Here is a 24,534-nt window from a genome sequence, read left to right on the forward strand (position 1 = left end):
CTGGGAGTTGTTGTCTCTTTACTTTAAAACCTAAACTACGCTAACTACGTTACAATCTAAGCTAGCTATGCTACACTAATGTTACTCTACGCTAACCCTACGCTTGTTTCCCTCTCCCCGTCTTCTACACTACGCTACCTACTCTAGCTAATTTACGCTAGCCTCGCTACGCTAATTGCGTAGTGGAGGAAAGCTGCGCAGGTCTTTTCCAATCTGTGAAAAACGCCATACGCATGCGCGAGTCTACGCTACAACTACTGCGCAATTAGCGTAGCGTACGCTAATAGCGTGAGCTCGCGCATGCGCATGGCGCTTTCCACAGATTGGAGAAAACTATATCACGGGCAGGTGATGTAGACAACTGCGCATGCGCACTGCTACACTCTTAGCGCTACCTACGGTAGCCCTACTCTGACAGCGTAGTGCTGCGCATGCGCTCTAAGTTTTCTACGGATTGAGGTAATTTACCTCAGCTGCGCCGTCGGCGGCTGATGACGTCAGAGAAGCTGAAGTGGTTATGAGAAGTGTAGGCGGCGCAGTGTGCTGAGGTAACTGGCGGGATGATGGTGTGATGTGTTCTTATGTATGGCCGAGCAATCTGTCCTCTTCCCTGTGTATATAGAGGAGGATGAGATGATGTCATGTGTTCCTGGTGGTGGTGAAGGGATAGGGCGCAGTGCACACTGCCTGTAGGACTAGTTTCCGTACTTGCTATTCCTACATATATTGTGTAACTTCTATGGTGGTTAAAAGCGGTTTTCAGAAATTCAGTGAAGTTTAACAGAACAGATTTTTTTTAGGGGGAGTTTACTAGCAATTGTTTTGGTTGACAAACCTCCCTGCCCGTAAGTTACCTGTAAGTCAATCTCAATGTATATTCATGTGGTGGTTTTTTCTTGGTACGTTCTTTGGAGTCAGGCAGTTTTGTTTTCCCCCACAATGCATTGCGCTCTAGGTGCAGCGTTTTCTCCTACAGTCATTAATTTACATTTCCCCCTCTCTGGTAAACAAAGCACATGTCTTGTGTTTAGCATCTTTTTTTCTGCTTATAAGGAAAATGAATATTCCAAATAAATTATATATTGATTCACATATACAATATGTCTACTTTTATATTTACATCATAAAGTTGACTTTTTTTTACTTTTGTAAGACATCAGAGGGCTTTCAAAATCGAAATTTTTCAAGGACCAGTTCTGTTTTGAAATACCCCATAAATGATTAAAAAAAAAAAACTGCACCCCTCAAAGTCTTCAAAATGACATTCAAAAGGTTTGTTAACCCTTTAGGTGTTTCACAGGAATAGCAGCAAATTGAAGGAGAAAATTCAAAATCTTCATTTTTTACACTGTTATGTTCTTGTAGACCCAGTTATTGAATTTTTACAAGGGGTAAAATGAGACAATTCTTCCTAAAATGTGTAACCCAATTTCTCTCGAGTCAGAAAATACCTCATATGTGTATGTCAAGTGCTCGGCGGGCGCAGTAGAGGGCTCAAAAGGGAAGGAGCGGCAATGGGATTTTGAAATGAGTTTTTCTGAAATGTTTTTGGGTTGCATGTCACATTTAGGAAGCGCCTATGGTGCCAGAACAGCAAAAAAAAAAAACACATGGCATACCATTTTGGAAAGTACACCCTTCAAGGCACGTAACAAGGGGTCGAGTGAGCCTTAACACCCCACAGGTGTTTGACGACTTTTCGTTAAAGTCAGATGTGTAAAAGATAAGTGCTAGTTTTCCCTTAAATTTTAAATTTTTACAAGGGATTGGAGAAAATGCCCCCCAAAATGTATAACCCCATCTGTTCTGAGTATGGAAATACCCCATGTTAGGACGTAAAATGCTCTGCGGGCGAACTACAATTATCAGAAGAGATGGAGTCACATTTGGCTTTTGAAAAGCAAATTTTGCTGAAATGGTTTTTGGGGGGCATGTCCCATTTAGGAAGCCCCTATGGTCCCAGGACAGCAAAAAAATAACCCACATGGCATACTATTTTGGAAACTACACCCCTCAAGGCACGTAACAAGGGGCTGAGTGAGCCTTAGCACCCCACAGGTGTTTGAGGACTTTTCGTTAAAGTTGGATGTGTAAATTATTTTTTTTTCTCTAAAGTGCTAGTTTTCCCTTAAATTTAGGAGAAAAAGCCCCCCAAAATTTGTAACCCCATCTCTTCTGAGTATGGAAATAACCCATGTGTGGACGTCAAGGGCTCTGCTGGTGCACTACAATGCTCAGAAGAGGAGTGCCATTGAGCTTTTGGAAAAAAAAAATGTTTGGAATGGAAGTCAGGGGCCATGTGTGTTTACAAAGTCCCCCGCGGTGCCAGAAAAGTGGACCCCCCCCCCACATGTGACCCTATTTTGGAAACTACACCCCTCCCAGAATTTAATAAGGGGTGCAGTGAGTATTTACACCCCACTGGCATTTGACAAATCTTTGGAACAGTGGGCTGTGCAAATGAAAAATTACATTTTTCATTTTCACGGACCACTGTTCCAAAAATCTGTCAGACACCTGTGGGGCGTAAATGCTCACTGTACCCCTTATTACATTACGTGAGGGGTGTAGTTTCCAAAATGGGGTCACGTTGGGGGGGGGGTCCATTTTTTTCTGGCACTATGGGGGGGGGTTTGTAAGCACACGTGGCCTTCAATTCCGGACAAATTTTCTCTTCAAAAGCCCAATGGCGCTCCTTCTCTTCTGAGCATTGTAGTTCGCCCGCAGAGCACTTTACATCCACACATGGGGTATGTTCTTACTCAGAAGAAATGGGGTTACAAATTTTTTTTTCTTTCCTAATTTCCCTTGTGAAAATGAAAAATTTAGCGTAACACCACCATTTTTGTGAATTTTATTTTATTTTTTTCATTTTTCCATCCAACTTTGAAGAATTTTCATTAAACACCCGTGGGGTGTTAAGACACACTATACCCCTTGTTACATTCCTTGAGGGGTGTAGTTTCCAAAATGGGGTCACATGTGGGTATTTCTTTTTTTGCTTTTATGTCAGAAATGCTGTAAATCAGCCACCCCTGTCCAAATCCCCAATTTAGGCCTCAAATGTAAATAGTGCACTCTCACTCCTGAGCCTTGTTGTGCGTCCGCAGAGCATTTTATGCCCACATATGGGGTATTTCCGTACTCAGGAGAAATTGCCTTACAAATTTTGGGGGTCTTTTTTTCCTTTTAACGCTTGTGAAAATATGAAAGTATGGGGCAACACCAGCATGTTAGTGTACAAATTTTCATTTTTTTTACTCGGTAACAAGCTGGTGTAGCCCCCAACTTTTCCTTTTCATAAGGGGTAAAAGGAGAAAAAGCCCCCCAAAATTTGTAGACGTCCAAATGCAACAGTGTCCGCTCACCTTCGGAGGCAGATCCCCCAACACACCTGTGCTTCCACGGACCCGCCGGTCCCGCCCCGGCTTCAACAGCGTATGAAAAGGAAGGATTGTCCGGCACCAGGTATGCTCTAAAAGATCACTTTTATTCATGCCATAGCAAGGAAACAGACATCACAGGACTGTGGTAATCTAAATACCACTGTCCTATGATGTCTGTTTCCTTGCTAGCATGAATAAAAGTGATCTTTTAGAGCATACCTGGTGCCAGACAATCCTTCCTTCACAAAATTTGTAGTGCAAATTCTCTAGTACGGAAATACCCCATATGTGGCCCTAAACTGTTTACTTGAAATATGACAGGGCTCTGAAGTGTGAGAGCTCCATGCGCATTTGAGGACTAAATTAGGGATTGCATAGGGGTGGACATAGGGGTATTCTATGCCAGTGATTCCCAAACAGGGTGCCTCCAGGTGTTGCTAAACTCCCACCATGCCTGGACAGTCAGTGGCTGTCCGGAAATGCTGGGAGTTGTTGTTTTGCAACAGCTGGAGGCTCCATTTTGGAAATAATGCCATACAATACGTTTTTCGTTTTTATTTGGGGGGGGAGACACAGTGAAAGGGGGTGTATATGTAGTGTTTGTGTTAGTGTAGTGTTTTTAGGGTACATTCGCACTGGCGGGTTACGGTGAGTTTCCCGCTAGGAATTTGCGCTGCGGCTACAGATGTTGCAAAACTACAAATCCCAGCATGCGCAAACAGCTGTCTGGGCATGCTGGTAGTTGTAGTTTTGCAACATCTGGAGGTCTACTGTTTAGAGACCACTGTATAGTGGTCTCAAACTGTAGCCCTCCAGATGTTGCTTTGCAACTCGCCGGCTTCCGTAGGATCCAGGGAGCCAGCCGCACGACATCGCCGCCTGCCGATCACCGCCGCCTGCAGCCTCTGCAGATCGGTAAGTGACCTTCGGTGCCGGTCCCTGTCTGTTTCCCCGTCCTGCCCCCCTATTGTGGGTGGGCAGAACAGGGAAACCGAAAGGAGCCCCCCCGATCTGCTATTGGTCGTCGCGTCTAAACGACCAATAGCAGGGATAGGAGGGGTGGCACCCCTGCCACCTCACTCCTATCCCTTCAGGGGGATCATCGGTGTCTTGGACAACTGCGATCCCCCTTATATTCCGGGTCACCATAGACCCGTAATGACCCGGAATCGCGCAAATCGCAAGTGTGAATTCACTTGCGATTTGCACTGATCGCCGACATGGGGGGGGGGTCTTATGACCCCCCTGAGTGTTTGAACACGGAATGCCTGCTGAATGATTTCCCGGTCCGATCCCCGTCCGGTGCGCGGCCGGGACCAGAATTCTCCATGACGTACGCTTACGTCATGGGTCCTTAATTACCAGGGTTTCATGACGTACGTGTTCTTCGAGGGTCCTTAAGGGGTTAAAGGGGTACTCCGGTGGAAAACTTTTTTTTTTTTTCAAATCAACTGGTGCCAGAAAGTTAAACAGATTTGTAGATTACTTCTATTAAAAAAATCTTAATCCTTCCAGTACTTATTAGCTGCTGAATACTACAGAGGAATTTCTTTTCTTTTTGGAACACAGAGCTCTCTGCTGATATCACGAGCACAGTGCTCTCTGCTGACATCTCTGTCCATTTTAAGAACTGTCCAGAGTAGGAGAAAATCCCTACAGCAAACATATGCTGCTCTGGACAAGGGATCGACCGATTATCGGATTGGCCGACATTATCGGCCGATATTCACGAATTTGAAAGTTATCGGCTAATAATGCGTCCAGCGCTGCTCTGCTTCCCCTCCCTGACAAGCTGACAGCATGGTGGAGCTGTCAGCTGTCCCACTCACTCACCTTTCTCACACGCTGCTCCATTCTTGCAGTGGGAGTGAGAGCCGCGGGGACGCCATCCATGGCAGGCCGGCGCTATAACATCACATCATCGCGCTGGTGCCCGGAGATCACACCCCCGCGGCTCTCACTCCCACTGCAAGAACGGAGCAGCGTGTGAGAAAGGAGACAGAGAGCTGCTATGGTACAGGGGAATTATGCAAAACTTGCACAGAAAAGGGCAAATTATAAGTGAGGGGCACATGTCAGGGGGGCATTATATGTGAGGAACACAGGACATGGGGCATTATATGTGGGGGGCACAGGACGGGGTAGTATATGACAGGGGGGCATTATATGTGGGGGCACATGACATATCGGTATAAGTTATCGGCTATCATCCTGAAAGTTCACAGGGTATCGGCTCTAAAAAAAATCAATATCTGTCGATGCCTACTCTGGACAGTTCCTTAAATGGACAGAGATGTCAGCAGAGAGCACTGTGCTCGTGATTCAGCAGAGAGCTCTGTGTTCCAAAAAGAAAATAATTTCCTCTGTAGGATTCAGCAGCTAATAAGTACTGGAAGGATTAAGATTTTTTAATAGAAGTCTTTTACAAATTTGTTTAACTTTCTGGCACTAGTTGATTAAAAAAAAAAAAAAAAAAAGTTTTCCACCGGTGTACCCCTTTAATTACTTTTGTTTGTACCTTGCCCGACTCCAGTGCATCATTTCTTTGAACTAAACTGCTAAACATAAGAACTAAAGTAATTTTTTTTATTAAAGTCATAGTAATGGTCTGTAAATTGGTAATATTTGGAGCCTGTGCTACGTTTACCTGTCTACCTCATGCTGTTTACCAGAAAAAGCTGATCAGACTCCCAGATATCTCAGATGATTGCCAGGGGAGGCACCTAAAGGACTATAGCATCCTCCACTTTATTTTAATGTGCACATTTTGTATTCCAATAAAATATATATATTGCCAATCTCTTTTTCCATCTTGCTTAATCATACCTAAGAAGGCTGGCGAATGTTAATGCATTATTTTAGTTTTCCCTTTTCAATAAATTTAAAGGAAAACTGTCAGCTAGTTCACCCACACTAAACCCAATACACTGGGTTATAGTGTGGGTGGACAGGAGCCCATACACGGGTCACATACATTTTTTTGGTTTGGTTGCCACCGAGCTTTCGTCCTTTAACCTGTTAAGGATCAAGCCCATTTTCACCTTAAAGGGGTACTCCGGTGAAAAACTTTTTTTTTTTTAAATCAACTGGTGCCAGAAAGTTAAACAGATTTGTAAATTACTTCTGTTAAAAAAATCTTAATCCTTCCTCTACTTATTAGCTGCTGAATACTACAGCGGAAATTCTTTTCTTTTTGAAACACAGAGCTGTCTGCTGACATCATGACCACAGTGCTCTTTGCTGACATCTCTGTCCATTTTAGGAACTGTCCAGAACAGCATATGTTTGCTATGGGGATTTCCTTTTACTCTGGACAGTTCCTAAAATGAACAGAGATGTCAACAGAGAGCTCTTTGTTTCAAACGGAAAATAATTTCCACTGTAGTATTCAGCAGCTAATAAGTACAGGAAGGATTAAGATTTTTTTAATAGAAGTAATTTACAAATCTGTTTCACTTTCTGGAACCAGTTGATGGGGGGGGGGGAGTTTTTCACCGGAGTACCCCTTAACCCCTTAAGGACTCAGCCCATTTTGGCCTTAAGGACTCAGACAATTTAATTTTTACGTTTTCATTTTTTCCTCCTCGCCTTCTAAAAATCATAACTTTTATATTTTCATCCACAGACTAGTATGAGGGCTTGTTTTTTGCGCGACCAGTTGTCCTTTGTAATGACATAACTTGTTATATCATAAAATGTTTGGCGCAACGAAAAAACACTATTTTTTTTTTTTCAACTGTAAATTTTTATTATATTCAGACAGAAAAATACACACCAGTAGGAATGATCGGGGTGACGTACCCCACAGTAATTGAGAAATGCAAGCAAGTAATAATCCAAATCACAACAATCAAGTCAGGTAATCACAACTGTGACACAGTAATGCAATAGTTAACAACCGCACATTTGGATCAAATAGTCCTAGACATGAGGGGGGGGGGGTGGAGAGGGTGACTAAGACAACAATGTCAAACAGAGGGGCGAGGGAACAGAAAAGGAAACGTACAGAGAAATAAGAAAGTGGGTTGAGAGAAGCAAGAAGAGAGGAAAAGGTCCAAAAGGAGCTAAAAGATCAAGGAGGTTGCCTGTCCGTGAATCTGTCCCATGGGTCCCATACCGAAAGAAATTGTGAGATAGTGTTATTCAAAGAGGCAGTAATAGATTCCATAGAGTGAATTTCACGGACCCGGGCCAGGAGTTCACCCTCAGACGGGGGGGGGGGGAGTCTGTTTCCAATGTTTTGCAATGAGAGTTTTCGCTGCCAGGACGATGTGTAGAAATAACTTAAATGGCCGACCAGACAAGGCCCTAGTTGACAAATGTAAGAGATAGATTAAAGGGTCTAGGGGCACCCCAACTCCCAATATGTCACGGATAAGCCGCTGCACCATTACCCAAAATTGAGAGATCAGCGGACAGGACCAGAATATATGGTAAGTGTCCCCCAGTCCCACACCACATCGCCAACATTGCGGGGGAATATCAGGGTTCAATTTGTTGAGAAGGACAGGGGTATGGTACCAACCCATAAGCAATTTGTATTGTGTCTCTTTGTAAGCTGTACATATGGAGGCCCGAGAAGCCCTATCCCAAATTACCCTCCACTGTGGGATTGTAATAGAAGTGTTAAGGACTTCCTCCCAGCGACCCATATAACGGTGGGAGGGGAGGGTTCCGTCCACGGGGGAGATTAAAAGGGAGTAAATACTTGAGAGTAGTCCCTTCGTCTGTGGCCCACTCCTACACAACCTCTCAAAACTCGTAGGGAGCGATACCACTAGAGGATAGGTAATGTCGGAGCTGGGTATAGTGAGTGAACGCAGAGGCAGGGAGTTCCCAACGAGATTTCAGGTCATCAAAAGACAGAAGAGTCCGAGTAATAGGATTTACCACATCAGCCCAGCAGAACAAACCTCTCGAGCCCCATTCCCGAACCATAAGTGAGGTGCTTCCAGGAGGGAAGTCAGGGTGGTAGAGAAAAGACTGCATTGGGGAGAAAGAGGACAGGAGTCGGAATCGTCTGGAACAATAAGTCCAGACATATCTCGTGAAAGACATAGGACCTAAAAGGGTGCATGCAGGGGACGGAAGCGGGAAGGACCATAGGAAAGAATTAGGATGGACAGGCGCCAACCATAATTTTTCAAGTTCCATCCATTTACTATAAGCAAAGACCATGCAGCTAGGTGACGGAGGTGTGCGGCCCAATAATATTTTGTGACATCTGGGACCCCCAGGCCTCCAGAAACTCGGTTCGCCATCATGACCGTCATAGGGAGCCTATGTCTTTTAGCGTCCCAAATGAACCGGAAAATAGCCGACTGAAAGGACCGTAGCGTAGCCAACGGAACCGGTAACGTTTCGAAAAAGTAAAGTAATTTAGGAAGGATGGTCATTTTAACCGAAGCGATTCGCCCGAAAAAGGATATGGATTGCGATCTCCATTTTTCTAGCAAAGAACGTAGCTCTCTGAACAAAGTAGGGAAATTTACAGAATAGAGCGAGGCATATGTAGGGGTGATGGAGACTCCAAGATATTTAATGGCAGAGGGAGACCAGCGGAAAGAATAGTTAGAACGGAGTAGGGAGACCAGAGAGGGTGGGAGATTTACAGACATTGCTTTAGATTTAGAAAGGTTGACCTTATAGCCCGATACCAAGCCATACTCATGCAAGAGTTTGTACAGCGCAGGTAAGGACAAGAGAGGGTTAGTGAGGGTAAGTAAAACGTCATCTGCAAAAAGGCAAATCTTAAAGGTCTTCCCATGAAGGGAGATTCCAGAGACATCCGAACTCCCCCAGATCAGAGCCGCCAGCGGCTCTATGCAAAGGGCAAAAATCAGTGGGGACAACGGACATCCCTGTCTAGTGCCGTTATAAAGGGTAAAGGGAGGGGAGGAGTCAGTCGGGAGCTTGAGAGAGGCAGTAGGGGAGGAGTAGAGACCCCGCAGCGCAGTGAGGAAGTCACCAGTGATCCCAAATTTCTGAAGAGTAGCGAACATGAATGGCCAGACCAATCTATCAAAAGCCTTTTCGGCATCCAAGCTTAATATTAAAGCCTGTTCAGGTCGCTTGTTAACAATATCTATAAGATTGACAACCCTTCTAGTATTATCGCCTCCCTGACGACAGGGGATGAAACCCACTTGGTCCTTATGAATAAGGGCGGGGAGGAAACAACAGAGACGAGCTGCCAAAATCTTAGAGAACAACTTCAGATCCGAGTTCAACAGGGCTATGGGCCTAAAGCTGGAGCAATCATGTGGGTCTTTATTAGGTTTAGGAATCAGCGTAATCAAGGAATGTAAAAAGGACTGCGGAATCCCCTCCCCCCGTAGAAAAGAATTGAACAGGGGGACCAGTCGAGGAAGAAGGACAGACGAGTAGGTTTTATAGTATAAATAGGTAAATCAGTCAGGTCCTGGAGAGCGCCCAGATGGGAGAGACTTGAGAACTTCAGTGAGTTCTTCCAATACAATGGGAGCGTTCAGGGACTCCCTGTCAGACGCAGAGAGAGTCGGAAGGCTGCACCTGGATAGGAACGTCTCCAACACAGCGTCACGTTCTCCCGGATCCGAGGGGAGTTGTGAGGGTAAAGAGTACAACTTGGAGTAATAATCATGGAGGAGGCGGGAGATGGTGTTAGGATGATAGTGTAGTGTCCCCGCAGCATCCTTCAGGGCAAAAGGAGACTGAGCAGCCGCACGATCCCTTAAACGTCTAGCCAGCATTGTATGGGCCTTATTGCCCTTTTCATAAAACCTCTGTTTGGCATAAAGCAGTTGACGTTCAACTTTATGAAGGGCCAAGTCACCCAATTCAAAAAACACTATTTTTGTGGGGAAATTAAAAAGAAAAACGCAATTTTGCAAATTTTGGAAGGCTTAGTTTTCACGCCGTACAATTTATGGTAAAAATTACGTGTGTTCTTTATTCTGAGGGTCAATACGATTATAATGATACCCATTATTACATACTTTATTGTTGTCCTTAAAAAAAATCACAAACTTTTTAACCAAATTAGTATGTTTATAATCCCTTTATTTTGATGACCTCTAACTATTTTATTTTTCCGTATAAGCGGCGGTATGGGGGCTCATTTTTTGCGCCATGATCTGTACTTTTTTTTTATACCACATTTGCATATAAAAAACTTTTAATAAATTTTTTATAATTTTTTTTTTTAATAAAATGTATTAAAAAAGTAGCAATTTTGGACTTTTTTTTTTTCGTTCACGCCGTTTACCGTACGGGATAATTATCATTTTATTTTAATAGTTTGGACATTTACGCACGCGGCGATACCAAATATGTCTATAAAATTAATTTTTTACGCTTTTTGGGGGTAAAATAGGAAAAAACGGACGTTTTACTTTTTATGGGGGGAGGGGATTTTTCACATTTTTTTTACTTTTACATTTTTTTTTTACACCTGAATAGTCCCCATAGGGGACTATTCATAGCAATACCATAATTGCTAATACTGATCTGTTCTATGTATAGGACATAGAACAGATCAGTGTTATCGGTCATCTTCTGCTCTGGTCTGCTCGATCTCAGACCAGAGCAGAAGACGCAGGGAGCCGGAAGGAGGAAGGTGAGGGGACCTCCGTGCGGCGTTCTGAATGATCGGATCCCCGCAGCAGCGATCCGATCATTCATTCAAATCGCGCACTGCCGCAGATGCCGGAATCTGTATTGATCCCGGCACCTGAGGGGTTAAGGGCGGACGCCCGCGAGATCGCGGGCGTCGGCCATTACCGGCGAGTGCCTGGCTGCGATCAGCCGCGCATGACACGGGCATCGCTCCGATGCCCGCTTTTATGCACAGGACGTAAATGTACGTCCTGGTGCGTTAAGTACCACCGCACCAGGACGTACATTTACGTCCTGCGTCCTTAAGGGGTTAAGGACCAGGCCATTTTACACCTTAGGACCAGAGCGTTTTTTGAACATCTGTCCACTGTCACTTTAAACATTAATTACTCTGGAATGCTTTTAGTTATCATTCTGATTCCGAGATTGTTTTTTCGTGACATATTCTACTTTAACATGGTAAATTTTTGTGGTAACTTGCATCCTTTCTTGGTGAAAAATCCCAAAATTTGATGAAAAAATAGAAAATTTTGCATTTTTCTAACTTTGAAGCTCTCTGCTTGTAAGGAAAATGGATATGCCAAATAATGTTTTTTTTTTTTTTATTCACATTTCCAATATGTCTACTTTATGTTTGCATCATAAAATTTACGAGTTTTTACTTTTGGAAGTCACCAGAGGGCTTCAAAGTTCAGCAGCAATTTTCTAATTTTTCACAAAATTTTCAAACTCACAATTTTTCAGGGACCAGTTCAGGTTTGAAGTGGATTTGAAGGGTCTTCATATTAGAAATACCTCATAAAAGACCCCATTATAAAAACTGCACCCCCCCCCCCAAAGTATTCAAAATGACATTCAGTCAGCATTTTAACCCTTTAGGTGCTTCACAGGAATAGCAGCAAAGTGGAGGAGAAAATTCACAATCTTCATTTTTTACACTTGCATGTTCTTGTAGACCCAATTTTTGAATTTTTACATGGGGTGGAAAATGTATACTTGTATTTGTAGCCCAATTTCTCTCGAGTAAGCACATGCCTCATATGTCTATATAAAGTGTTCGGCGGGCGCAGTAGAGAGCTCAGAAGCGAAGGAGTGACAAGGGGATTTGAGAGTACGTTTTTCTGAAATGGTTTTTGGGGGGCATGTTGCATTTAGGAAGCCCCTATGGTGCCAGAACAGCAAAAAAAAAAAAACACATGGCATACCATTTTGGAAACTAGACCCCTTGAGGAATGTAACAAGGAATAAAGTGAGCCTTAATACCCCACAGGGGTTTCATGACTTTTGCATATGTAAAAAAAAAAAAAAAAAAAAAAAACATTTTCACTAAAATGTGTTTCCTCCCAAATTTCAAATTTTTGCAAGGTATAATAGCAGAAAATACCCCCCCAAAATTTGTAACCCCATCTCTTCTGAGTATGGAGGTACCCCATAAGTTGACCTGAAGTGCACTACGGGTGAACTACAATGCTCAGAAGAGACGGAGTCACATTTGCAAATTTTGCTGAAATGGGGGGGACATGTTGCATTTAGGAAGCCCCTATGGTGCCAGGACAGCAAAAAAAAAAAAAAAAAACACATGGCATACCATTTTGGAAACTAGACCCCTTGAGGAACGTAACAAGGGGTAAAGTAAGCCTTAATACCCCACAGGGGTTTCACGACTTTTGCATATGTAAAAAAAAAATGTTTTTTTTCACTAAAATGTGGGTTTACCCCCAAATTTTATATTTTTACAAGGGTTAATAGCAGAAAAGACCCCCCTAAAATTTTTAAATACATTTCTTTGGAATAAGGACATACCTTAATTTTTGATGATTTACGCTCCGCAGGTGCACACCAGGTCTTGGAGTGGGAGATCAGTCAGGGGGCCTTGAGCTTATTTAGCAGCCAGAATGTGGGACCCCCCCTCAAGGAGCGTTAATAGGGGGAGCACTGAGCCCTAAAATAGGGAAACACTATGGGGGACAACGGGCCGTAACTGGGGTAGACAGGTGGGGTACAGAGGCCCGCAATATGGGGTACCGTGGGCCAGAAAACTATGAATCATAAAATAATAAAACAGGATATGTTCCCAGAATGATGACCCAGAGCATAGCCAAAACTCAAAAAATATGCCCTCCCCAAACCCTATGCTCTGAGTCATCATTCTGGGAATGTGATGTGTGTGTGGCCATCCCTAACCCGTTGCCTCAAATGTGCACCCGGTCAGGTGGAGAGAGAGAGCGCTGCGCATTTGAGGCAACATAAAAAAGTCCTCGATGATAGTGACTCAGTGACCTATGACCCATTTTTGAAAAAACACCCCCAGAGGTCTTATCAGTTTTTTTTTTTCAGTTTTTTTTGGGCAATTTAGTGCTTTATGGGGGTTATATTTTGGAATGTACTCTGGACTTGGTACATTGGTCAAATTATGGAAAATTCAAATGAAAAGGGAAAATTTAGTGCTCCATGGAAGTGTGATACTCCCTGAAGTAGCCTATGCAGAGGCCCGGATTATCTGGGCAAGTGTCACACTGATACCTGGGGTCCTTCCGCATCCCCTTCCTGTAACACACTCTGCATTTTTTCTGGGATCGCCCCTTCCTTCCAGTGGGGGGAGGTCACCTGGAAAGTGTTGGCCTGGGACGATCCTAGTGCCTATAACTCCAGACCCTTGGGAAGTCTGGGCTGATCTTTCCCGGTCAGCAAAGATCAGGAACCTTAGGAGGGCTTCTTGGTGCTGGAGGAATGTCCCTGTGTTGCCAGCGTACTGGGATAGTACAAAAGCGTTGTACATGGCAACCCGTACCAAGTAGACCGCAACTTTTTTGTACCATGCCCGTGTTTTCCGCATGGCGTTATATGGCTTGAGGACTTGATCTGAGAGATCAACTCCCCCCATATACTGATTGTAGTCCAGAATTCAATCGGACTTCAGGACCGGTCCCACGGTACCTCGCACAGGGACAGGGGTGCTGCCGTTCCCATGAATAGTGGTGAGCATAAGGACATCCCTCTTATACTTCACCAACAACAGGTTATCATGGGTCAGGCCACGGGACTCGCCCTTAGGGATAGGCATCTTAACAAAATTTAGAGGGAGGCCTCTCTGGTTCTTTCGCACGGTCCCACAAGCTGATGTGGATCTGGCGGAAAGGGATTTGAACAGAGGGATGCTGGTATAAAAGTTATCCACATACATGTGGAAACCCTTATCCAGCAATGGGTGCACAAGGTCCCAAACGAGTTTCCCGCTAACACCCAGAGTGGGGGGACATTCTGGGGGTTCAATATGGGAATCTCGTCCCTCATATACTCTAAACCTGCAAGTGTACCCGGAGGTACTCTCGCAGAGTTTGTAGAGTTTCACGCCATACCGTGCCCGCTTCGAGGGAAGATACTGGCGGAAGATGAGTCTCCCCTTAAAACTGATGAGAGACTCATCTACCGAGAGGTCCCTGAGCGGTACGTACGCCTCCAAAAATTTGGCCCCAAAGTGATCGATGACCGGCCTCACTTTGTAAAGCCGGTCATGGGCGGGATCACCTCGGGGCGGACATGCCGCATTATCTGCATAATGCAGGCATTTCCGAATCGCCTCGAACCGGTTCTGTGTCATCGCCATACTGTAAAGCGGGGTCTGGTAGAGGACGTCCCCGCTCCAGTAATGACGAGCTCTTGGTTTTTTGACCAGGCCCATATGTAGCGTGAGGCCCCAAAATTTCCTAATTTCCGCTGCGGGAAAGAATGTACTGTGTGGTGCTTGGTGTAAAAAGTGTAGAACAGTAATAGAAAAAAAATTATTTTTTTTAACTTTTATTTAACTTTTTTAACCTATCACCATTTATTTCCAGGTCATTGGGTCACAAGTGACCCGAATCGCCGAAGATCGCTTGCGTGATTTCGCAAGCGATCGCCGACATGCGGGGGTCCCGGGACCCCCCTCGGCATTTGCATGGCATGCCTGCTGAAGGATTTCAGCAGGAATGCCGTTCCGCTCTCTGCCCGGCGCGCGGCAGAAACCGGAGAAACACCAGGACATCCGGGGACGTCCTTGGTCCTTAAAGCCCAGGGTGCGGGGACGTCCCCGGACGTCCTGTGTCCTTAAGGGGTTAAGGACTCAGCGTTTTTCCGTTTTTGCATTTAAATTTTTTCCTCATCACCTTCTAAAAATCATAACGCTTTCAATTTTGCACCTAAAATTCCATATGATGGCTTATTTTTTGCGCCACCAATTCTACTTTGCAGTACATTAGTCATTTTACCAAAAAATCCACGGTGAAACGTTAAAAAAAAAATCATTGTACTACAAAATTGAAGAAAAAACTTCATTTTGTAACTTTTGGGGGCTTCTGTTTCTACACAGTGCATTTTTCGGTAAAAATAATACCTTACTTATATAGGTTGGATATTGTCGTACTTCGGGAAAAAATCTTAACTACATGCAGGAAAATTTATATGCTAAAAATTCTCATCTTCTAACCCCTATAACTTTATTTTTCCGCGTACGGGCCGATATGAGGACTAATTTTTTGCGCCGTGTTCTGAAGTTTTTATCGGTATCATTTTTGTATTGATCTGACTTTTTCATCGCTTTTTATTCATTTTTTCATTATATAAAAAGTGACCAAAAATACACTATTTTGGACTTTGGAATTGTTTTACGCGCACGCCATTAATCGTGCAATTTAATTAACTATATATTTTTATAGTTCGGACATTTTCGCACGCGGCGATACCACATATGTTTATTTTTATTTACACAGTTTTTTTTTTTTTTTTTATGGGAAAAGGGGGATGATTCAAACTTTAAATAGGGAAGGGGTTAAATGACCGTTGTAAACTTTTTTTTCACTTTTTTTTTTTTTTTTGCAGTGTTATAGCTCCCATAGGGACCTATAACACTGCACACACTGATCTCCTATGCTGATCCCTGCAAAGCCATAGCTTTGCACGGATCGGTCAGATAGGGGCTTGATTGCTCAAGCCTGTAGCTCAGGCTTGGAGCAATCAATCGACGATCAGACGCCGCGGAGAGAGGTAAGGAGACCTCCGCCTGCGTCCCAGCTGATCGGAACATCGCGATTTTATCGCGATGTCCTGATCAGCCTGACTGAGCTGCCGGGAACCGTTTACTTTCGTTTTCAGACGCGGCGGTCAACTTTGATCTCCGAGTCTGAAGGGTTAACAGCACGCGGCACAACGATCGGTGCCACACGCTTTTAGCCCAGGGTCCCGGCTATCGTTCGTGATGTGGGGTCACGGCGTGACCCCGTTTTTCACACCGGGACCGGGCTTAGGTACGCCCTAAGTCCTTAAAGGGGTATTCCGCCCCTAGACATCTTATCCCCTATCCAAAGGATAGGAGATAAGATGTCAGATCGCCGTGGTCCCGCTGCTGGGGACCCCCGGGATCCCCGCTGCGGCACCGCGCTATCATTACAGCACAGAGCGAGTTCGCTCTGTGCGTAATGACGGGCGATACAGGGGCCGGAGCATCGTGACGTCATGGCGCTGCCCCTCGTGACATTACGGCCCGTCCCCTTAATGCAAGTCTATGGGAGGGGGCGTGACGACTGCCACGCCCCCTCCCATAGACTTGTATTGAAAGGGGCGGGCTGTGACATCACGAGGGGCGGAGCCGTGATGTAACGATGCTCCAGCCCCTGTACCGCCCATCATTACGTGCAGAGCGAACTCGCTCTGTGCTGTAATGATAGCGCGGTGCCGCAGCGGGGATCCCAGGAGTCCCCAGCAGCGGGACCGCGGCGATCTGACATCTTATCCCCTATCCTTTGGATAGGGAATAAGATGTCTAGGGGCGGAATACCCCTTTAAGAGGTTAAGGACCAGGCCAATTTTATTTTAGCGTTTTTGTTTTTTTCCTCCTCGCCTTCTAAAATCCATAACTCCTTTATATTTCAATCTACAGACCCATATAAGGGCTTGTTTTTTGCGTGACCAATTGTTCTTTGTAATGGTGCCACTCATTTTACCATAAAATGTACGGCGAACCCCTAAAAAAATTTTTTAGGGAGGAAATTTTAATGAAAACAACAATTTTGCGCATTTTGGAGGGTTTTGTTTTCACACTATACACTTTATGGTAAAAATGACATGTGTTCTTTATTCTGTGGGTCAATACGATTAAAATGATACCCATGGCCTAGATACTTTTATATTTTTGTACCGCTTAAAAAAAATCTAAAACTTTTTGTATAAAATCAGTAATCTAAAATCGCCCTATTTTGACCACCTATAACTTTTTCATTTTTCCATATATAGGGCGGTATGAGGGCTCATTTTTTGCGCCGTCATCTGTACTTTTTATCGATACCACATTTGCATATATAAAACTTTTAGATCATTTTTAATAATTTTTTTTAAATAAAATGTGACAAAAAAGCAGCATTTTTGGACTTTTTACATTTTGATAGTACAAACATTTACGCACGCGGCGATACCAAATATGTTTATAAAAACATTTGTTTTATGTTTTTTGGGGCTAAAATGGGAAAAACTGATAATTTTTATTTTTATTGGGGGAGGGGATTTTTCACATTTTTTTTTTTACTTTTTATTTTTAATTTTTTTTTCAACTTTTATTTAAAAAATGTTATGTCCCCCTAGGGGACTATCTATAGCAATACTAATTGCTAATACTGTTCAGTGCTATGTATAGGACACAGCACTTATCAGTATTATCGGCCATCTTCTGCTCTGGTCTGCTCAATCGCAGACCAGAGTAGAAGACCCCAGGAGACGGCCGGAGCCAGGTGAGCGGACCTCCGGCTGCCATCATCCATTCAAAGCACCGCAATGCCGCAGATGCCGTGATCTGTATTGATCACGGCATCTGAGGGGTTAATGGCGGACATCCGTGCAATCGCGGATGTTGGCCATTACGGGCGCGTCCCCGGAACCTGCCATGTATGAAACGAGCACTGTTCCGATGCTCGCGGTCATACACAGGACACGTCCGTGGTCGTTAAGGGGTTAAAGTTCCGTAATTAACCTCCCCAGGTGCGGGGGGGGCATTATCGGATTATCGGCCGATAACGATAATGACCAAAATCCTGGATATTGGCCGATAACATCGGCCAAAACGATAATCGGTCGATCCCTACATTTGACTGCATGTGAGATTGGCTTACATGGGCATCTTGGCTACTGACATTAGTAAGTGACTAATCTGGTTGTATGTAAACTATTCACATAGGAAGTCCCCTTAAGGGTGGGGTCACATGCCATATTTTGCTACATATTTTCCTACCTGTTGAAGTCATTGGGTAGCAAAATCTGCTGCAGAAAACAGAGCAATATACGACATGTTTGAGCTTACCCTTATGGGTAGGAAAATACACATCAACAAATATGCAGCAAAATTTGGCACGTGTGACCCTACCCTTATAGTGAGGGTAGGGAGACCATCTAGGCCCAAATTGCTTAGTAAAGCTTTTTTGATATAATCAAGTTTTGTTTTTGGGCTGTGTTTTGTTTTGACTATATCTTAACCTATAATGCACTGTAAAGGTTTACCTCAGTATTATTTTTATCTTCAATAGGCATCTCATCATGCCATCCTGTGTTGTTCGTGGTTGCGTTTGTACATGGAAGAAGCGTGATCCTTCTATAATTCTTCATTGTTTTCCAAAAGAACCTGAAAGAATTAAAGTTTGGCTGCAGCAGACAGGACAATATGACACAGACATTGACAAAATGGTTGAAAAAGTTTATTTAGGAAAAGTATACGACTCATATAGAATGTGTTCCTTACATTTTACACATGACAATTACCACTATGATGGTTATCGGAGAATTTTAAAAAAGGATGCCGTTCCCACTATATTTATTAAAAAATCACCAGCTAGAGAACCATCAAACTCTTTACTATCCGAGTCAGGACCACCAAGCTCTTCTAGTGAGCAACATATTCATTCTTCTGCACCTGCTGAGGACCAAAAGCTATCTGGTTTTGTTAAAGTACAAGAATATCTGGCTGAGGTTCCAGATGTTCATTCATATTCAAAGGTATCACAAACCACTATTCAGCAAGTGACTTTAGTTCCTGTGGTTCCTCAGCATGTTTTTTTTGAAGCAGGCACTATTAGCCATAAATCTAATTCAATAGTAACCTTTCAATCAGTTGTACCCACTACGTCTGAGGCCACACAAAATCATTCTGCCTTGTCTGATGTAAGTCAGCAGTCATCTGCACTGAGACCTTCTACCTCATCCATTCTGAAAGTACCGTCATCACCATCGTGTGTTCAGCAAAATACATCTACAATTTCGCAAATCGCAGCATCATCTGATAATGAGCAACTGGAACAGGTAACACCTGCCAACCTGCAGCAAATATCTTCAGCCCCTATCACATTTCTGCAAAAATCTTACACTGGTGTTGCTAAAAATTCCAGCTTGCCTTTGGCTATACAACTCAGGCCAGACACTACATCTTTAAGCACCAAAATGCCACCTTCCACCACATCTTCGTGTCCGATAATATCCTCAACCCCAGCACCAAGTCCTATAATCTCTACCTCTCCGATTGATAAGTCTTCCTACAACACTATGACAACTCCACCAAGCAGTATTGCTTTAGCCATTGTTCGTGAAACAAAGCCATACTCAACAAAAGTTTTTCCAGTTTCTGAAAATGTGTGCTCTGTGACACAGATGCCACCAACCACATCTAGCTCAGCACAAAAACCACCCCCAATGTCTGTTGTCCACTTTCCTTTTAAAACACCTACTTCACAAACAGTAATTCCTGATTGTCTGCCACCATCAAAGAAAAGAAAGTTGGAGGAAATGGCTTATTTGGAACCCAGTGCGGCATCCTCTTCTGGTCCAAGTGTTTCTCATAGCTATTCTGTGAGCCAAACATCTGTTAACACAGGTAAACTTTATTTTGTTGCAAACAGCACACCATTAGGCCAACCATCTTGTCTGAAGCCTTTGATGGTTGACAAAGGTGTCAATACTGATTTCTTTACAAATAAAAAAAGTTGTTGTGTTTCCACTGACCACTGGCATTTGAGAAGAAATGCACACACACAAACTAAAATTAATACTAAGCATCGCAAAATTATGTGCACCTTAATAGTTCCAAGCAACCCAATCTATGACTCAAATTCAAACATATCGGATGTCAGCCCAGAAGACATCAAATTTAATGTCCCCAGTCCTCCCAGAAGAAGTGATAATGACAATGATTTGTGTGAAGATTTGGAAACTGTTAATTTAAATCTTGTTAAAGTTGAAATCTTATCAGATTCTGAAATGGATGCATCTCTAGCTACTGATTCAGATGTAAAACAAGCATTCTATATAAAAGGAGAAAATGTCTCATCTGCGGGGCAAGCAATTCCCTTAAAAAGTACCTCTCCAATACCAGATCTTTACATCAGTTCAATGAAAGTAGAACCTAATGTTAAAACAGAAGACGATCAATTTTCAACTTCTAGTTTTTCACAAGATATCTCTCAACTCGTATCCCAAAATCCCAAAATTGAAAGGATTTTACCTATTACATGTGAACAATTTGCCCAATTTTACAGAAATCAAGCACCATTGGAAACATCTTCCATACAGACTGATGATGAACCAGAGGACTCAAATGTTTCCTCGTTCTATATCAATGAACTAAGTGAGGATGAGGATGAATCATTTTTAGTTCCAAGTGATGCAGAAGAGGAAGATGATGTAAAATATGTCTTCGAAGACTTGGATTCACCAGTGGAAAATCTTGTTGAAGAAGAAAAGTATATTGTGTTTGAATCCTGTCTTAAGAAACTGATAATGATGATACCGTGTAGATCAGAAACAAAATGTATGTCACCACTCACTCAATACAGAAAGGAAACTGTTGGATCATATTTGTCAGTAGAAGCTCGGTGCAGTTCTGGTCATACAAGTTTACTGTGGGAAAGCCAGCCAAGACATGGATATGAACCCTTGGGAAATGTTCTGTTATCTGCCGCAGTGCTTTTCAGTGGTTCCAGTTTTGTAAAATCCCAACATATGTTTAAATTACTTAATTTGAAATCAGTAGACAAAACTACCTATTCTAGAAATCAGTCTATGTACCTGTTTCCAACCATCAGTCATCATTGGAAGGAGGAACAAAAAGCAGTCATACAAAGTGTCCTGGAAAGGCCACTTAGCTTGGCAGGAGATCAACAACTAGACAATCCTGGATTTTCTGCCAATTATTCTACATACTCTTTGATAGATGTGGGCAGCAAAAAAATTTGTTCAATTTCAGTGGAGCCGGTGACTCCACAAGTGACATTAGAAGGCCTAGAAAATATAGGATTCCAAAAGTCTATGGGAGAACTCCAAACTATGAATGCTGATGTGAAGATGATTGTTACTGGCAGGAGTATTGCTATTCAAGAAATGCTAAAGGACAGTTATCCAGGTATTATACATCAAATAGATCTATGGCACCTATCCAGATCAATTGGTAATGAAGTGTTAATGGCAGCAAAACATAAAGACTGTGAAATCTTATATCAATGGGTGGAGGCCATCAGAAACCATCTTTGGTGGAGCTTTAGTACATGTTGTAAAAACCCTGATTTGTTAATCCAAAAATGGAAATCCGTTATTCATCATGTCACCAATATTCATGAATGGGATGGTGATGGTGATTGTAGAGCATGTCATCATCCACCTCTCCCAGAAGAAGTGGTTAACAATACAAACTGGTTGGAAAAAGGTTCAGCCGCCCATGAACAGCTCAAAAATATTGTAGAAAGTTCCAGTTTATTAAAGGACTTAAAACAACTGTCCTTCCATTGTCACACAGGAGAATTAGATATATACAACAGAACATGCCTAAAATATCGTCCAAAATCATTACATTTCTTCAAGGACTCTATGGTTGCACGTACACAACTTGCAGCCCTTGACTATAACAGAAATGTCCTTACGGTGAAGGAAGTGGTGAGAAATGCTTCAAATCGAGATGCGTTAGGTAGTATGACACAGAGATTGGAGGACTCCAAAGGTGAAAAGTCATGGATTATGAAGGCGCTGTACAAACCAACTTGCCAAAAATTTCTTTTTGACATTATGAATCATGTCATAGCACTTGTCAAAGAGGAAAAAACATTTCAGTGACCCTCCAGTTATGGAAAAGTACCAATTTTAGCATACAAATGTGAGATGATTTTAAAACCGTTCTTTGGGTGGTCATTTATAGACATTTACTCCTAAATTCTACTGACCAAAAAGTCCCATCGCCACCCCGTTTAGAACAAATGAGTCTGGGGATGAGAGAAGTTCTTTTGAAGTACTTTTTTTTTTGTAAATTGCTATTTTTTTTAATAAATAGAGATTGTGCCTCCGTGGTTTGCTTGGAGAGGCAGCTGAACTTTCACTGTTCATTTCTGTTATGGTTAATAGATGATTAATATGGAATTAGACCTTTCTTTTTGGATTGGGAAGGGTCCTATTGTGGTCAACAAATAGTTCATATTTAAAGGGGTTATCCACGAAAAAAATATATATATATTTTTTATATATCAACTGGCTCCAGAAAGTTAAACAGATTTGTAAATTACGTCTATTAAAAATCTTAATCCTTTCAGTACTTATGAGCTTCTGAAGTTAAAGTTGTTCTTTTCTAAGTCCTCTCTGATGACACCTGTCCCGGGAAATGCCCAGTTTAGAAGCGAATCCCCATAGCAAACCTCTTTTTAAACTGGGCGTTTCCCGAGACAGGTGTCATCAGAGAGCACTTAGACAGAAAAGAACAACCTTAACTTCAGAAGCTCAAAAGTACTGAAAGGATTAAGATTTTTTAGTTGAAGTAATTTACAAATCTGTTTATCTTTCTGGAGCCAGTTGATATATATAAAAAAGTTTTTGCCTGGAATACCCCTTTAATTTATGAAATGTATATACAGTGGGGAAAAAGGTATTTAGTCAGCCACCAATTGTGCAAGTTCTCCCACTTAAAAAGATGAGAGGCCTGTAATTTTCATCATAGGTATATACCTCAACTATGAGAGACATAATGAGAAAAAAATCTATAAAATCACTGTCTGATTTTTAAAGAATTTATTTGCAAATTATGGTGGAAAATAAGTATTTGGTCAATAACAAAAGTTCATCTCAATACTTTGTTATATACCCTTTGTTGGCAATGACAGAGGGCAAACATTTTCTGTAAGTCTTCACTAGGTTTTCACACACTTGCTGGTATTTTGGCCCATTCCTCCAGGCAGATCTCCTCTAGAGCAGTGATGTTTTGGGGCTGTCACTGGACAACACAGACTTTCAACTCCCTCCAAAGGTTTTCTATTGGGTTGAGATTTGGAGACTGGCTAGGCCACTCCAAAACTTTGAAATGCCTTTTACGAAGCCACTCCTTCATTGCCCAGGCGGTGTGTTTGGGATCATTGTCATGCTGAAAGACCCAGCCACGTTTCATCTTCAATGCCCTTGCTGATGGAAAGAGGTTTCCACTCAAAATCTTACAATACATGGCCCCATTCATTCTTTCCTTTACACGGATCAGTCGTCCTGGTCCCTTAGCAGAAAAACAGGCCCAAAGCATGATATTTCCACCCCCATGCTTCACAGTAGGTATGGTGTTCTTTGGAGGCAACTCGGTATTCTTTCTCCTCCAAACACGATGTGTTGAGTTTTTACCAAACGGTTCTACTTTGGTTTCATCTCACCATATGACATTCTCCCAATACTCTTCTGGATCATCCAAATGCTCTCTAGCAAACTTCAGACGGGCCTGGACATGTACTGGCTTAAGCAGGGGGACACCTCTGGCACTGCATGATTTGAGTCCCTGGTGGCATAGTATGTTACTGATGGTAGCCTCTGTTACTTTTGTCCCAGCTCTCTGCAGGTCATTCACTAGGTCCCCCCATGTGGTTCTGGGATTTTTGCTCACTGTTCTTGTGATCATTTTGACATCACGGGTGAGCTCTTGTGTGGAGTCCCAGATTGAGGAACATTATCGGTGGACTTGTATGTTTTCCATTTTCTAATAATTGGTCCCACAGTTGATTTCTTCACACCAAGCTGCTTTCCTATTGCAGATTCATTCTTTTCAGCCTGGCGCAGGTCTACAATTTTGTGTCTGGTGTCTTTTTTGACAGCTCTTTGGTCTTGGCAATAGTGGCGTTTGGAGTGTGACTGTTTGAGGTTGTGGACAGATGTCTTTTATATTAAGTTCAAACAGGTGCCATTAATACAGGTAACAAGTGGAGGAAAGAGGATACTCATAAAGAAGTTACATGTCTGTGAGAGCCAGAAATCTTGCTTATTTGTAGGTGACCAAATATTTATTTTCCACCATAATTTGTAAATTAATTCTTTAAAAATCAGACAATGTGATTTTATGGATTTTTTTTTTCACTATGTCTCTCATTTTTTAGGTATACCTATGATGAAAATTACAGGCCTCTCTCATCTTTTTAAGTGGGAGAACTTGCACAATTGGTGGCTGACTAAAGACTTTTTGAACACAGCGCAAATAATGTGATAGTAGTATTAGTAGCATAATGTGAAATGGGTTTAGCAATCAAAGCACATAAAC

The 24,534-nt window shown here is 42.7% G+C and overlaps 1 protein-coding gene across 2 annotated transcripts; it reads left to right on the top strand.

Moving 5' to 3' along the window:
* The first annotated feature begins 368 nt into the window (after positions 1–368).
* On the top strand, positions 369–22,464 carry LOC130277731 (uncharacterized). Of its 2 annotated transcripts, none has more exons than XM_056528466.1 (2): positions 369–548; positions 18,530–22,464. In XM_056528466.1, the coding sequence occupies exon 2, from the start codon at positions 18,540–18,542 to the stop codon at positions 22,092–22,094; it is 3,555 nt and encodes a 1,184-aa protein (XP_056384441.1). In that variant the 5' UTR covers positions 369–548; positions 18,530–18,539; the 3' UTR covers positions 22,095–22,464. The 2 variants fall into 2 exon arrangements, with proteins under 2 accessions (XP_056384441.1, XP_056384440.1); XM_056528465.1 differs by lacking the exon at positions 369–548 and adding an exon at positions 7,154–7,245.
* The last annotated feature ends 2,070 nt before the right edge of the window (positions 22,465–24,534 follow it).

This window comes from Hyla sarda, chromosome 6 (genome assembly GCF_029499605.1).
Source record: "Hyla sarda isolate aHylSar1 chromosome 6, aHylSar1.hap1, whole genome shotgun sequence".
NCBI lineage: Eukaryota > Metazoa > Chordata > Amphibia > Anura > Hylidae > Hyla > Hyla sarda.